The sequence below is a fragment of the Neofelis nebulosa genome, chromosome 15 (assembly GCF_028018385.1).
Source record: "Neofelis nebulosa isolate mNeoNeb1 chromosome 15, mNeoNeb1.pri, whole genome shotgun sequence".
NCBI classification, from domain to species: Eukaryota; Metazoa; Chordata; class Mammalia; order Carnivora; family Felidae; genus Neofelis; species Neofelis nebulosa.
The window spans coordinates 35,700,583-35,713,988 of NC_080796.1; the positions used below are offsets into that span (position 1 = coordinate 35,700,583).

At 46.2% G+C, this 13,406-nt stretch overlaps 1 protein-coding gene across 2 annotated transcripts in view; it reads left to right on the forward strand.

Annotated features, from left to right (window-relative positions):
- The window catches only part of PTPN14 (protein tyrosine phosphatase non-receptor type 14), a 173,512-nt gene extending 160,325 nt beyond the window's left edge, over nucleotides 1–13,187 (forward strand). For both annotated transcript variants that reach the window (XM_058700652.1, XM_058700653.1), the window contains exons 16-19: nucleotides 669–797; nucleotides 2,958–3,192; nucleotides 6,941–7,104; nucleotides 12,789–13,187. In XM_058700652.1, coding sequence (XP_058556635.1) covers nucleotides 669–797; nucleotides 2,958–3,192; nucleotides 6,941–7,104; nucleotides 12,789–12,917 — 657 coding nt within the window. In that variant the 3' untranslated portion in view covers nucleotides 12,918–13,187. The remainder of the gene's footprint in view (nucleotides 1–668; nucleotides 798–2,957; nucleotides 3,193–6,940; nucleotides 7,105–12,788) is intronic.
- Nucleotides 13,188–13,406: the final 219 nt, after the last annotated feature.

Below are 13,406 nucleotides of genomic sequence, written 5' to 3' on the forward strand. Positions count from 1 at the left end.
GATCTCACAGTCTGTGAGTTCGAGCCCCGTGTCGGGCTCTGTGCTGACGGTGTGGAGCCTGCTTGGGATTCTCTCTCTCCCTTTCTCTCTCAAAAAAATAAAAGTTTAAAAAAGATATTAAAGGATATAAAAAGATATTAAAAGGATGCCAGAGCGTACTGTCTCTCCAACTCTGGATCACAGTATAATAGCGGGGTGTGAAAGCAACCTAGTAATCAGGACCAGTTTGGGTTTGTGAGTGTGTGTGTGTCTAAAAGGACTAGAACGGAGAGGAGAAAAGAATAGAAATTATCAGAGTACATTGCACATAGTGAGCATAAGTATGGTTCTGCAACAAGTAAGTTCTGTTAGGTTACACACACCCCTACTGCCATGTAATGTGTGTATGGGTGGGTGTGGGGGTGTATATTTTTAACATGCACTGGTTTGTGTATAATTACTGTAACTTGCAGGCAAAAAAAAAGATTAGGTGCATTTTAATAGGCTTGAGTGGCAAAAAGTGTTTTCATGTGAGAATGTGTCACCGAGGTTTCTGATAATGGCACTAACCCATTTGGCCTAAAAGGTGTTATCCAAGGTTCTCAGGTAGATACAGATGGACCCATGGCCAGCAGGTAATGCTTTCTTCGATCTGGGGTTCATTTACCGATGTTTTCCTTGGTTTCCAGGTGGTGGTTGGTGGGGCAGAATGGCACTACATAGCCACTCAGGGGCCCCTGCCACACACATGTCACGACTTCTGGCAGATGGTGTGGGAGCAGGGAGCGAACGTGATTGCCATGGTCACCGCGGAAGAGGTAAGGGGACTGGCTACCCAGCCATCTGTTCCCGGGGGAGGGGTGGCCAGAAGAGAGGCTCCATATCTGGTGACCTTACTGCCTCATCCTGCTTCCTACAGCACCATTTCTCTGCAAATCCTTTTCTTTCTGGCATTCTAGATTTGTTTTATTTTCCAAAGATAATTTATCATTGTGTCCTGTCTTCATCCAGCTTTTCAGCTCTTTTCCTCAGATTGCCATCAACTAAAATCAGTCAAACAAACAGACAAACAAGAACCAAACTTCAGTTCAGCTCACTTTTATGTGCCAAACAAAGCAGTCTTCTTTCCCCTGGAATCTGAGTGAGAACTTTGGGCTGCCCAGAGCAGCTTTGGGCTGCTCTGGGCAGACGGCACATATTCCCAGCCTCGGCCGGGCCAGCTCCACACCCCTTCGTGCTTATCAGCTGCAAAGAGACCAGAAGCTGTTGATCCTGTAGAGGTCTCTATTCTTTGGGGAGGGGGGGCGGGAATCTTTTTCTTCTTTTGCCAAGTCAAACATAGTTTTTCTGTTATAACCAGAACACTCTACGTGGTGTTGTAAAAACTGGCTCATGCTACCGGCCGACCTGGCAGTTTGCTTGGGGCTTGCTGTCTTTAGGGGAAGATGTTTTGTGTTTCTTCTCTTGTCACATTCTTGAGTTTTTGTTTTCAAGTCATTTAAGGGACTAGCTTCATCTAGCTTTCATCAGTGTCTGTGGTAGGGCATATACTTTCCTACACATTTTTAAAGGGTGGGGAAGCAGACAGCAAACTGAAAAAAAAAAACAAAAGTCATGTTTCCTCCAATGACTATTCTGAGCAGTTGCTTTCCAGAACAGTCCCTAAGAGGGGTGCCTGGGTGATTCAGAAGGATGAGCGTCTGACTCTTGTCTTTGGTCATAATCTCACAGGCTCTGTGTTGACAGTGTGGAGCCTGCTTGGGATTCTCTGTCTCCCTCTCTCTCTGCCTCTCCCCCACTTATGCTGTCGCTGTCTCTTTCAAAAAATAAATAAACTTAAAAAAAAGTCTTTAAAAACATCTCTAGAATGGTATTATCCCCTCTGGAATTACATTACTGTAAGGGGTTCATCCAACTCAATGCAATGTGTCATCTGTGCTGAACTCAGGGGTGTGGTGGCAAACAAGACAGGTGTGATCCCTGTCCCCAGAGAGCTTCCTTTCTAGTGGGAGGGACAATAAAAAATGAACAAAGTAAGCTCAGTAGGGTTAACTGCCATGAAGGAAATAGAACAGGTGATGGGACAGAGGGGTGGGAGTGGGGGCGGGGGTGCCACCAAGGGCCCCTCTAAGGAGGTTGCATCTGAGCTGAAACCTGAGTGACCGGAAGGGGCCAGCCTTACAGACACGATGTCTGGTGATCTGTGTGGCAGCCAGAGGCTTAAAGTCTCTTGGAATTTGTAATCGGTATAGTCCCTCAGGAATAATAGCAATTAAAGCCTCAGGTAAAAATACATGCACAGGATTGGTAAGTGAAGAGGCATGTGTGCTTCAAATCTAAGACTCAGTTCAACCAGATGAATCAGGGTGGGGTGTTTGTAGCCTCCGAGGATGTGTTGCTTTTTGTTTGTTTGTTTTTAATTTGTAGTAGTGTAGTATTGGTTTCAGGAGCAGAAGCCAGGGTTTCAACACTTGCGTACGACAGCCAGTGCTCATCCCGACAAATGCGTTGCTTTGTAAGCGGGCCAGCCTGCAGGGCTCCCCGGGAGAGCAGGACCCCAGCTCGCCCTCGACCTCCATAGCTCTGCGCCCAGCACTATTCCGTCCCCACCCACTTCCTGCCCCGGGTTTCCTTCAGAGCCACCATCTGATCCACGCTCCACTGCAGTGATTTAACTGTGCAACCCTTAAAAAACAGACCCCATTTTATTCCTGCCTCTGCCCTCTCTGCACCGGCTCTTCTCGCTCACATTCAGCCGCAGCTCAGTTGTGCATCTTTTAAATACTTCCTTGCCGTAAGTACCACTGTGAATCATACTAGCTCTTAGGATGCACGATCTAATCTGTGATAGAGACTGCCCAGTGCACTGAGTTACTGACCTAGGAGCTAGTCACATTTCCTCTGTCCTCAGATTTAAGATTAAGAGGATAAGAGCTTCCCCTGACTTCCTTCTGATTTTGCTTTTGTGTGTGATTCAGGAAGGCGGACGAACCAAGAGCCACCGATACTGGCCCAAACTGGGTTCCAAGCACAGCTCAGCCACCTACGGCAAGTTCAAGGTCACCACAAAGTTCCGAACGGATTCTGGTTGCTATGCAACCACAGGCTTGAAGGTCAAGCACCTTTTGTCGGGGCAGGAAAGGACGGTGTGGCATTTGCAGTACACTGACTGGCCGGACCATGGCTGCCCAGAGGATGTCCAAGGATTTTTATGTAAGTTTTTTCTTCCCAGCCAGAACTTTAGCAACTGCCTCAATGGTCTGATCAGTTGGAAGGGAAAGGGAAGGCGAGGATGCTTTCTCATAAGTGGCAAAAGTATTAATTACGTCATTGAAATTTATGTTTCTTCATATGGTGTATGTAGAACAGAGAAGAATAATACATGTCATTTATCATATTCTCCTTACCTTTTATGCAAATAAGCTGAAACTGTGGCAAACTGATTCATTCTATCTTGATGTAGACCTTTGAGTACTCACCAGTAGGTAACTACTCTGATATATGTCACATGTCGGAACCTTGAAACCATTATGCTAAGTAGAATAAACTGGACACAAGGGGACACATGTTGTATGATTCCATTTTAGAGAGGTGCCCAGAATAGAAAACTTCACACAGGTAGAAAGTGTAGTAGAGGTTACCAGGGGCCAGGGGAAGGGGGAATAGGAAATAGGAAGTTATTGTTTGATGGGTACAAAGTTTCTATTTGGGGCAATGAGAAAATTCTAGAAATGGATAGTGGCAATGGTTACGTAACACTGTAAAACACACTTATTTTTTTACTTTTCATAGAGGTTTGCTTTTCATAAACCCCGCATTTCCCTATAGCTGGAATCTCAGTGAGTACTTTCTTGTACCTCTGATGAAGATACTAAGAGTTATTGAAATCAATTTTTGGGACGCCAGGGTTGCTCAGTCGGTTAAGCCCCCCACTCTTGATCTCTGCTCAGGTCATGATCTCGTGGTTCATGGGATTGAGCCCTATGTTGGGCTCTGTGTTGACAGCAAGGAGCCTGCTTGGGATTCTCTCTCCCTTTCTCTCTGCCCCTCCCCAGTGTATTCTCTCTCTCTCTCTCTTTCTCAAAATAAGTAAACTTAAAAAAAAATGAAAGAAAGAAATCCACTTGTTGTTTTTGAAAGTATGAGTTTTGAACTCATCAGTTCACATATATTTTTCAGAGTATGATTTTCTTAGAAGCTGACTGATCTAGAATATATACAGTACTTTATTTGAAAAGCCAAAAACTGGGTGTGTGCCCACTGCATTCTAGGCTCTGGATCAGGCTCTCAGAACATAGAAAAGAGAGGGTCTCTGTTTTGAAGGCGCTCGTGAGAAAGGCAAGCCAGTGATGGCAGTCCAGGGGTGAGATCTGACACTGTCCTCTGCTTTTTGGTGATGGCTATAATGCTCCCCCTTCCTTTTCCACAGTCTCGTGTAATTGTCCTGCACTTGTGGAGACACCCCATTCCTTCCTCACGCAGCTAGGCCTAGGGTTCTCGGCAGATTTATTACCTGCTATGTTGTTGACTCTCCAGCTGGCGGAAGACAATACGACCATCATCTGGATGTTGGATAAGGTCAAACCCTTGATTTTATTTTGATTTTCATTTAGAATTGAGGCGTGGGGAGAGGAGAAGAGAGAGAATCGGGTTTTCAAGAACCTAAAAGTACCATTTCACAAGTTCCAATGGGAAGTTTCTGATGCAGACTTGTTCGCTGATGAAAGTGTTTAATTTCCCATCAGGGAAGTAACAGTGGTCCTTGAGAAGGTGGTCACTGACAGCAGAAGGGTGATGGGAATCACAGGATCTGGAGCAAGAAAGACCTAGAGAGGGTTCGTGCTTGGCCTGAGGTCAGACGGTTATACTGTAGCTTAAAATATTAATAAGGTGGGCAGGGACCTTTGTAGAACTTTCTTTCCTCATAACAGTGCTCTTTTTATTTTTTTTTCCGTGATAATCTTTTGCTAATTGATTTACCAGATTTATCTCCAAAATGCAGAAAATAGAAACAATGGAGGGGGGTGGCCACCTGTGTGACTTAGTCGGTTAAGCATCTGGCTTGGGCACGGGTCATGATCTCACGGTTCATGAGTTCGAGCCCCACATCAAGCTCCATTCAGTCAGTGTGGAGCCTGCCTGGAATTCTCTCTTTCTCTTTCTCGCTCTGCCCCTCCCCCACACCCCCTCTCTCAGAACCAATAAATAAACTTTAAGAAAATAAAAAGAAGATGGAAACAGAGTAGATCAGTTTGATGGTTGGCCAGCAGCTCTGACAGAAGATTGAGTGTATAAGGTGGTTAAAATTATAGTCCGATCTTTTCCATCACAACCAATTTAAGGAATGCCCATCTAAGTTACTGAAAAACGTAGAGAACATTTTTATTTTTACACTGTGTAAGTTTATTTACGTTTCTAAGAAACTAGGTGTGCTGAGGAGGGTCTCGGAAATGTTGGCTTTCCAGGTTGTTAGGAATTTCAAAAGATATTTTGCCTGTGTTTAAATTCGATTCCCTGGATGCAGGGGACTTTGGGCAAACTATCTTCCAGCCTGCAGAAGTCCTCACTGAGTTACGGCTTAAGGAACTCAATTGACGTGATCGCTAGAGAGAGCATCCATTTAAATCCAGTCTCTCTGTGTTTTATGGAATTCCATCTGCCTCACGGGTCAATATTCCTTTTACGTCTCTTCTTAAATTTAGCACAAGAAAAACCTCTCCGTCGAGCGCGAACATTGCCTTTTTCGTCAGAGAATGCACAGTCCCCTAATTCCTTTCCCCTCTTACAGAAAACTTGTGACAATTCCATGCACAGTATTTGGCTTACGTCAGTACCTCTGTCTAGTCATCTCAGATTGCCTTCCCGCTTTTTGGGTGCTGCCACCAGCGCTGCTGCTGCTGGTGGTCATAGTTTGTCTTGATAAACGACTTCTGATGACTTTGCGATAGGATAAGGTTAGAAAGGCAAATAGGAGTGCATATCAATTGCACGTAAACAGTTGCTTTTAAATTACCAGAATGGCTCGAACTCACTTCTCTTTGAGTGCTTCTTCCGGTCCTGTTTCAGAATGCCGAATCGGGAGGAGATTTTTCTGAGTATCAAGAACCTTTCAATGGTATCTCCCCTGAGCTAGCGCCTATGAAGTCTGTATGACTAATTGACTTCTTCTGGTTCTTGGACTCTTTGAGGATGACATTTATATACTTCCCCTCTTTTTTTTTTTTTTTCCATCACCATGGGAAAAAAAAAAGTCATTAAGGCTTGCATTACTGTAATTTTTCATTTGTGCCCGATTGGAGTAGCGAACAGACCCCCGTGCAGCCCTGCTGAGCTAGGCAGCTGTCAGAAGGGGCAAGGGAGGAGGCACGGCCCCTCTACCCCACACACAGGTTCCCTCCAGAAAGGGAAGTGTTCGTCTTGAGCTACTTCCAGAACCACATGGAATCCAAGCTGAAAAGCAGGACCCCCAAAGTCTATTTTTAAATGTAAAAATGAAAGTCAGGCCTCGGTTGACATTCACTCATCCAGTGAGGGGAAGGAGGAAGGGGCAGATGGATGTTCTTCCCACCAGAAATTGGCTCTGACAGGCGGGCGTTTCAAGGGGACCTAGCTGGTGTTCTGATCCCAGTCTGTTAATAGTAGGAATTGCTGTAAGTAATGTCGAGAATCATCTGCTTGGGGGACTTTGGGATTTGCAGAGGGGAAAACAGAATTTAATTTTTAAAAAAGAACTATTTAATTTAAAGAACAAATTCTCCCATGGACTAATTGACTCCCAGCTGGTCCTTTCTGGATCCAGGACTGTACAGTGAGTACCAGCCAAATAATTAGTGTCTTGTAAGAACCAAAAATTATTGTCACCTAAAAAAAAAAAAAGATTCACCATCAGTTCCCCCCCCCCCCACCTCGTATGCAAAGCCATGTAGGACTTCAGTGACAGGATTTGCATTTTGTCTTGCAGCCTACTTGGAGGAGATCCAGTCTGTCCGACGCCATACCAACAGCATGCTGGAAGGCGCCAAGAACCGGCACCCTCCGATCATCGTCCACTGCAGCGCCGGGGTGGGGCGGACCGGTGTGGTCATTCTCTCGGAGCTGATGATCTACTGCCTGGAGCATAATGAAGTGAGTCATTCTAGGCTTTCCTGAAGACTCCACCTTGGGGACAAATCTACACCGCAGCCAAACCTTCCCCCTGTGCCCTTTCGTTTCCAGTGCTTAATTTCCTCTCTTCTGACAAGAGTTTTCCAGATCCGTGATTCCTAGGTGGCCTCTGACATTTACTGCCTCTCTTATCTTTCGCCTTTCTCCGCTCTGTGTAGACACTCCGATAACACGGAAAAAAGAGATGAAAGTGTGAGATAGGAAGCGTTTAGAAAGTCCGATCTACCTTGGCATCTGCTTCCAGAAGTCTGTGGGGGTTTATAGACAGTCTGGTTTTATTGTGGGTAATTTTCCATGGTGGGTTATCTGGTCGCAGGTAGTCTAGATGCGATTTGCATTCCTGGGACGTGTTTTGGCCTAAATCCTATGTGAAAATGTGTATACTTGACAAATGGTTTTCATTCTTCACAGGGAGGTTTTATTTAATGAGGGCTGTCCCCTCTTGTCTAGACTGGTGATGTAGCAGAGCAGGGTAGATCATTTTTTTAAGTTTATTTATTTATTTTGAGAGAGGGAGAAAGCGTGAGTGGGGGAGGGGCAGAGAGAGAGGGAGACAGAGAATCCCGAGCAGGCTCCGCACTGTCAGCGCAGAGCCCAGTGCAGGGACTCGAACCCACAAACCGCAAGATCATGGCCTGAGCTAAAGTCAGATGCTTAACAGTGACTTGGAAGAACTGCGTCTTGTTCTTACAGACCGTGTAGGTCAGATGACTTTACAAGTCACAGTTGTACAGACTGAACCACCCAGGCACCCCCAGGGTAGATAATCTGAGTACACAGACATGACCTGCCTTTGCCAAGGCTGGACACCTCACTCTTCCCCACCCCACCCCACCCCCAAAACAGGGCCACAGCAGAGCTTGCACCCACGTGGCGTGCGGCATTCCGCCACTGCTCTAGGCTGGGGAGTCACACAGAGGGCTTGTGGTTTCCTGGAGATGAGACAAGCAGCAACCAAAGGCTAAAGGACAATTCTTCTGCCTTCTGTTCACATGGGGCTTTAGGGGTTTGAAACGGCCTTCGCTTATTTGGTTTTGTTCTTAGTTGGGGTCTTCAGAGCCCCCGTGTAAAGGAACCGGGCACGTGTCAGTCCTCCTGTTTTACAGATGAGGAAACTGAGGCCCAGACAGAAGTCAGCGACTTGTCTGGTGCCACATGGCTCTGAAACGCTGGGCGGAGGAGAGAAGTGAGGTCTTCTCCCTCCCGGCCCTGACTTCTTTCCTGTGCCACCAGATGCCAAGTGTCACCACGTCTTGTTCCATTTCCAAATTAAACAGCTTGGAGCATCAGAGAAATTTTTGAAGTGGCTCATTCGTTTTTAAAGTAGGGAAGGTTGTAATGCACGTCCTGTGAAAGAATTTCTATAATATATGCGTTTACTCCATAGTTTCCATGGTTTGAAAATCAGACAAAATACTGCCCCACGAAGTTTGTTACATGGAAACTTCCAGGAAAACAATAAATACCAAGTTTAAACACGTTCAAAGGATTTGTAAACTCTCTGCCTGTAGAAAGTTAATTTTGGAAACTTTGAATTCATATATACGAAGGTGGTGCTAAAAAGTAGAATAGGGGTTATACCAAAAGGGCCCTATTTTGTCCAAAACAGACAGGCATTCCGTTGATGAGCAAAATGCCCATCGCAGAGTCAGCTGAGAGTACCCGACAGGAATTTTGTCATTTTCTTTGAGTCTTTACCCTTTTGTCTCTCATCATGAGATTTCTTGATTGTTAGGTTCCCTGCCACTACTAGAAGTCTCTAGAAGGGTCCAGTAGACTGAATAGCTTGCCCTCGAGTCCCAAGTCGACTCAGTGCTGGGAAGATGGAAAAAGACGAAGTGGAATCAGGGTACATATGGCCTGAGCATATCTAAGCTGCATTGGAGGCACTGGTGGGCTCCAGAGGGGGAGGAAGGGCCTCATCGTCATCCCCTCCCCCACTTAGCTACCTGACTGCCTTCCCCGAGGTCTCCTTCTGTTCTCCATTCCCTGTGAACTCTTCCTCTGCTCCCCCCTGCTCCTTTTCAACCTGAGAAGCTATTCTGTCCATCTTGTCTGACATGAAAGATTGTTCTGTTCTGAGCTCCTTGGAGACCCATCAAAAGCTGAGCCTCAGTAATGTGATGACAAGAAGGCTCATTGGTCACCAGATGTTATTGGCCCAGAAGAACACAAAGAGCACATGTCCGAGCCAGGGTGGTGCAGAGTGAGGGATTGGGCCATTAGGGCCTCGCATAGACTTGGTGAGTGCTCAGGGTGATTAAACTCTCTACAGTGTGTCCAAACATAGTGGATTTCCTCAATGCCCAGTTGCACGCCAGAACATTCTTTGCTGGAACACGGTCAGTCCAAAAAGGACTTCTGTTCCCATTGATATTCAAAGATAGCAAGATGACTCATATTTTTCACTTCCCTTCCCCTAGCACAAATATAGCCAGCCTTATCTGGCCCATTTCCCATCATTGCCATTGGTAGATGATTAGGGAGAAAAAAGTTCTCTGTTCTGCTTCAGGCCTGGTCATAAGATTCAAACCCTCATTTCGGGAGAAGAGTGGGAACATGCATAGCTTTTGTTGTTGTTGTTTTAAACAAAGATTTTGACAAATAAATCTGAAATTGTGTATTCTGTTTTTCTCCTGTCTAAACCCTCCTGCCTTCTTTCCATGGCTTCTGGACTTAGCGTACTGTATGTGTTAGTCTGTAATCCATAGTTTTGATTTGGTCAGTGAAATGCCTTTTCTTTTCCCTGGGATAAAGATGCTCACAGTAAGCTCAGGCAGCTGTGAGGTAAGGGTGGGAGGGTATTCTCCAGGCTTCTCTGAGAAGCGTCTTCATGACCCATTGCTTTTGGTCACTAAATGTTACCTTGACATTTTAATGCCTGTATTTTTTTTCAGAGAGCACTAGTTTTATGGCTTGCAGTAGCCTCTCTTGCCCGCCCCCTGGGTTTAGCTCTCTATCCTACAGTAGCTAATTATAAAAGGTTAGGTTCTCACTAGCCACATAACGAAGTGTTTTATCTTGCTTCTTTTCTGAATAAGTTATCCTTTCGAGCAGAGCCGAGGAAATGACTTCTAGGCAAGACTGAGCAAGTCATCAACCCGCTGCGTGATTGGGGTTAGGGACAAGGGACAGCAGAGACTGTGGGGGGTGAATCTTCAAGGCAACCAGGACTCTTTGATCGATTTCCAGAGGAGCTTTCTTTGTCTTGTCTCCTAACGGCCCCTTATCAGATGATAGAGTGTCTTTAGGGCTGCGTCTTACAGGCTAGTGAGTTGGGAATGATCATGATGGTGGAGGCAGAGGGGGTGGTGATGACAGTGGCGACAGTGACAATATTACAGCAACAGTAACCTGTATTTAATCATGTGACTGCACCACTTGAGGCGCCTTACAACTACTGAAGTAGCTTTCACAGTAACCCTACGAGAGAGGTCCCGCTCATGCCCTTGTGGGACCAAGAGAGTCTGAAGTAGTAGACGAAGGAACGTGTCCACGCCCCCCAGCCAGGAAGTGTGAAGGCTGGGGGTTCGGCAGATGAAGCCTGACCCAAGCCTCTGCTCTTCTGTGTGATTCCGCCTCTCTGTCAAAACCTTGATGGGGAGTCTGTCCTCGTATCTTCTATGTTCGTATCCTCAGCACCCAGCTCGGTAATGCTCATCAAGCATTATGTTATTATAGAAGGTCATTATCAGGCGGCCCTAGGTTGTATGCCATGGTATCAGTGACACTAGAGTATCGTGGAGGCAAAGAGCCACCGGTTAACCATCAGAAGCTCAAGGTGCGGGCTGTATATTTTGACTAGGAGTTTGAGGATTCACATGCCCTTTTCTTTTTCCTTATTACTGGGGGCTTGACTTTGTCCCTTTTAAATCCATGGTGCACTTTATTTAACTGTTTTTGGAGAAGAGCACCCAATAAGGATGGCAAGTGTTGTAGCTACACAAGGTTTAGAAATTGTGGAACTGCCCTGTAAAAGTAAAGTAAGGAAAGACATACGGCTGAGTTTTTACCGTTTCACCTCCGATGGTTGCTCAGTCCTTGATAACTTCTCGGGGGTGCTCGTTGCCTGGTGGCGAGCTCCCAGAGTGGGGGCCGTGTGCTGAGGCCATGAGGACGTTGCTGACTCCATGATGCTTCTGCCCTGGCTGGTCCAGAGGGAAGGGAGTGGCTTGACTGAGCAGGCCCCGGAAGAGGCTCTAGTCTGCTCGAACACCGATGACCCACCACCTTAATTCCCTTCTGTTGAAGCCGCTTCTGTGTCCTCAAAGAATTTATACATAGGCAGTCTCATTTAACATTCAAGGTATTTTTGGTGAAGAACTTTCACTCTAAGTAGGACTGTCAACGATGAGCACCGGGTTGTATGAAAGTGTTGAGTCACTACATTATACACCTGAAGCTGCTATTACACTGTTTGTTAACTTACTGGACTTTAAATAAAAACTTAAAGGGGCGCCTGGGTGGCTCAGTCGGTTAAAGTGTCGGACTCTCAGCTCAGGCTCCGATCTCACAGTTTGTGAGTTCGAGCCCCACATCGGGCTCTGCGCTGACAGTGCGGAGCCTGCTTGGGATTCTCTCTCTCTCTCCCTCTCTCTCTGCCCCTCCCCTGCTTACACACTCTCTGGCTCTCTCAAAATAAATAAATAAACATTAAAAACAAAGTAAGTAAAAACTTCGAAAAGAAAAGCCGAGAAGCAACCCAGTTATCCAGGAGAAGACCCTCAACATTTAAGAATTGATAGTATTTCTGAAAATGGGTGTGAAGGTAGAGCTAAAAACAGAAGGACCACCTGAATAAAAACTCAAATCAACCAACCAACCAACCAACATGACTGGTGTTCAGAGATTGTGCTTTGATACCTGAAAGTTTACACATAAATTCTCTCACTTGATAATGACCACGATTCTGCGAGGTAGCAGGAGAGTGTGATTATTCTCATTTCATTAATTTAATAACAACAAGTAGTCTTCATGAAGAGCACAGAATGTGCCAGTGCAGGGGCTCCTGGATGGCTCAGTCAGTTAAGCGTCTGGACCTTGGTTTCGGCTCAGGTCATGATCTTGTGGTTCGTGAGTTTGAGCCCCACTCGAACTCCGTGCTGACAGTGCGGAGCCTGCTTGGGATTCTCTCTCTTTTCCTCTCTCTCGGCCCCTCCCCTGCTCCTGCTTGCTCTCTCTCTGAAAATAAGTAAACTTAAACAAAAAAAATAAATGCTTTACGTGCACTTTGTCATTTGATCCCATGAGGTGGGTACTATTTATCATCCCATGTCATTGCTGAGGAAACGTTGCTGACGTGGGCAAGGCCACACTGTCATTGGAGGAAAGCATCAGTATTCTTATTTTACAAAGGAAGAAATGGACGCCCAGAGATGTCTGAAACCCTACCCCCCTGAGTTCTGGTGGAGGGGAGAACCCCGGTCGGGTATAACTCTGGCCTCCGGGTTTTCTCTGGCACGTGGCAACCCGCATCTCCTGCTGGTGTACGGTCTTTGATTGGAAGAACCTAGAGGGGCCAAGCCTTTGCTTTCTCTTGTACCGACAAATGGGCAGTGAGCAAATGCTTCCTGGATGGGGGAATGGGGATGGACCCAAGGGCCACTCCTCACCCGGGACCTTGTGCTTTTTCTCTTTTCTTGCAGAAGGTGGACGTGCCCATAATGCTGAGGCTCCTCAGGGAGCAGAGGATGTTCATGATCCAGACCATCGCCCAGTACAAGTTTGTCTACCAAGTCCTCATCCAGTTCCTCCAAAACTCCAGACTCATTTAGCCCCCGACCCAGCTACTGGAAGAGGGACCCAGCTCCATCTTGCAGATGGGGACGCACCTCCAGACAACATCTGCCCCCCCGAGCCGGGCGCGGGTGGCCAGAGCAGGCAGGTCACGGGCTCCCCGAAGGCGGGAGCCAAGACTGTTCCCCAACAACCTATATTATTTTATATGAGATAATTTATTTTTTTTTCCCTTTTGGATAACTTTTGTGAATCATCGTAATGCATAATGTTTTCACGATAATATAGTCCTTCTCGTTTGAACCACATTTCGACTGATCTGCATTGTAAATATGGCAGCAGGGAAGGTTGCCCGGTGGATTGTTTTGGGGACAGAGGCATAAGGGAACACATCTCTAGTGAAGCTGTGGCCAGATTAGAAACCAAGCCTGAAATTCATCAGCCTGATTGCTCACGTTCAAATCAGAGATGGCAAGAAAATGAATTCGTCCTAAAATATAAAGATAAGGGCCAAGGCCCTTCCCTGA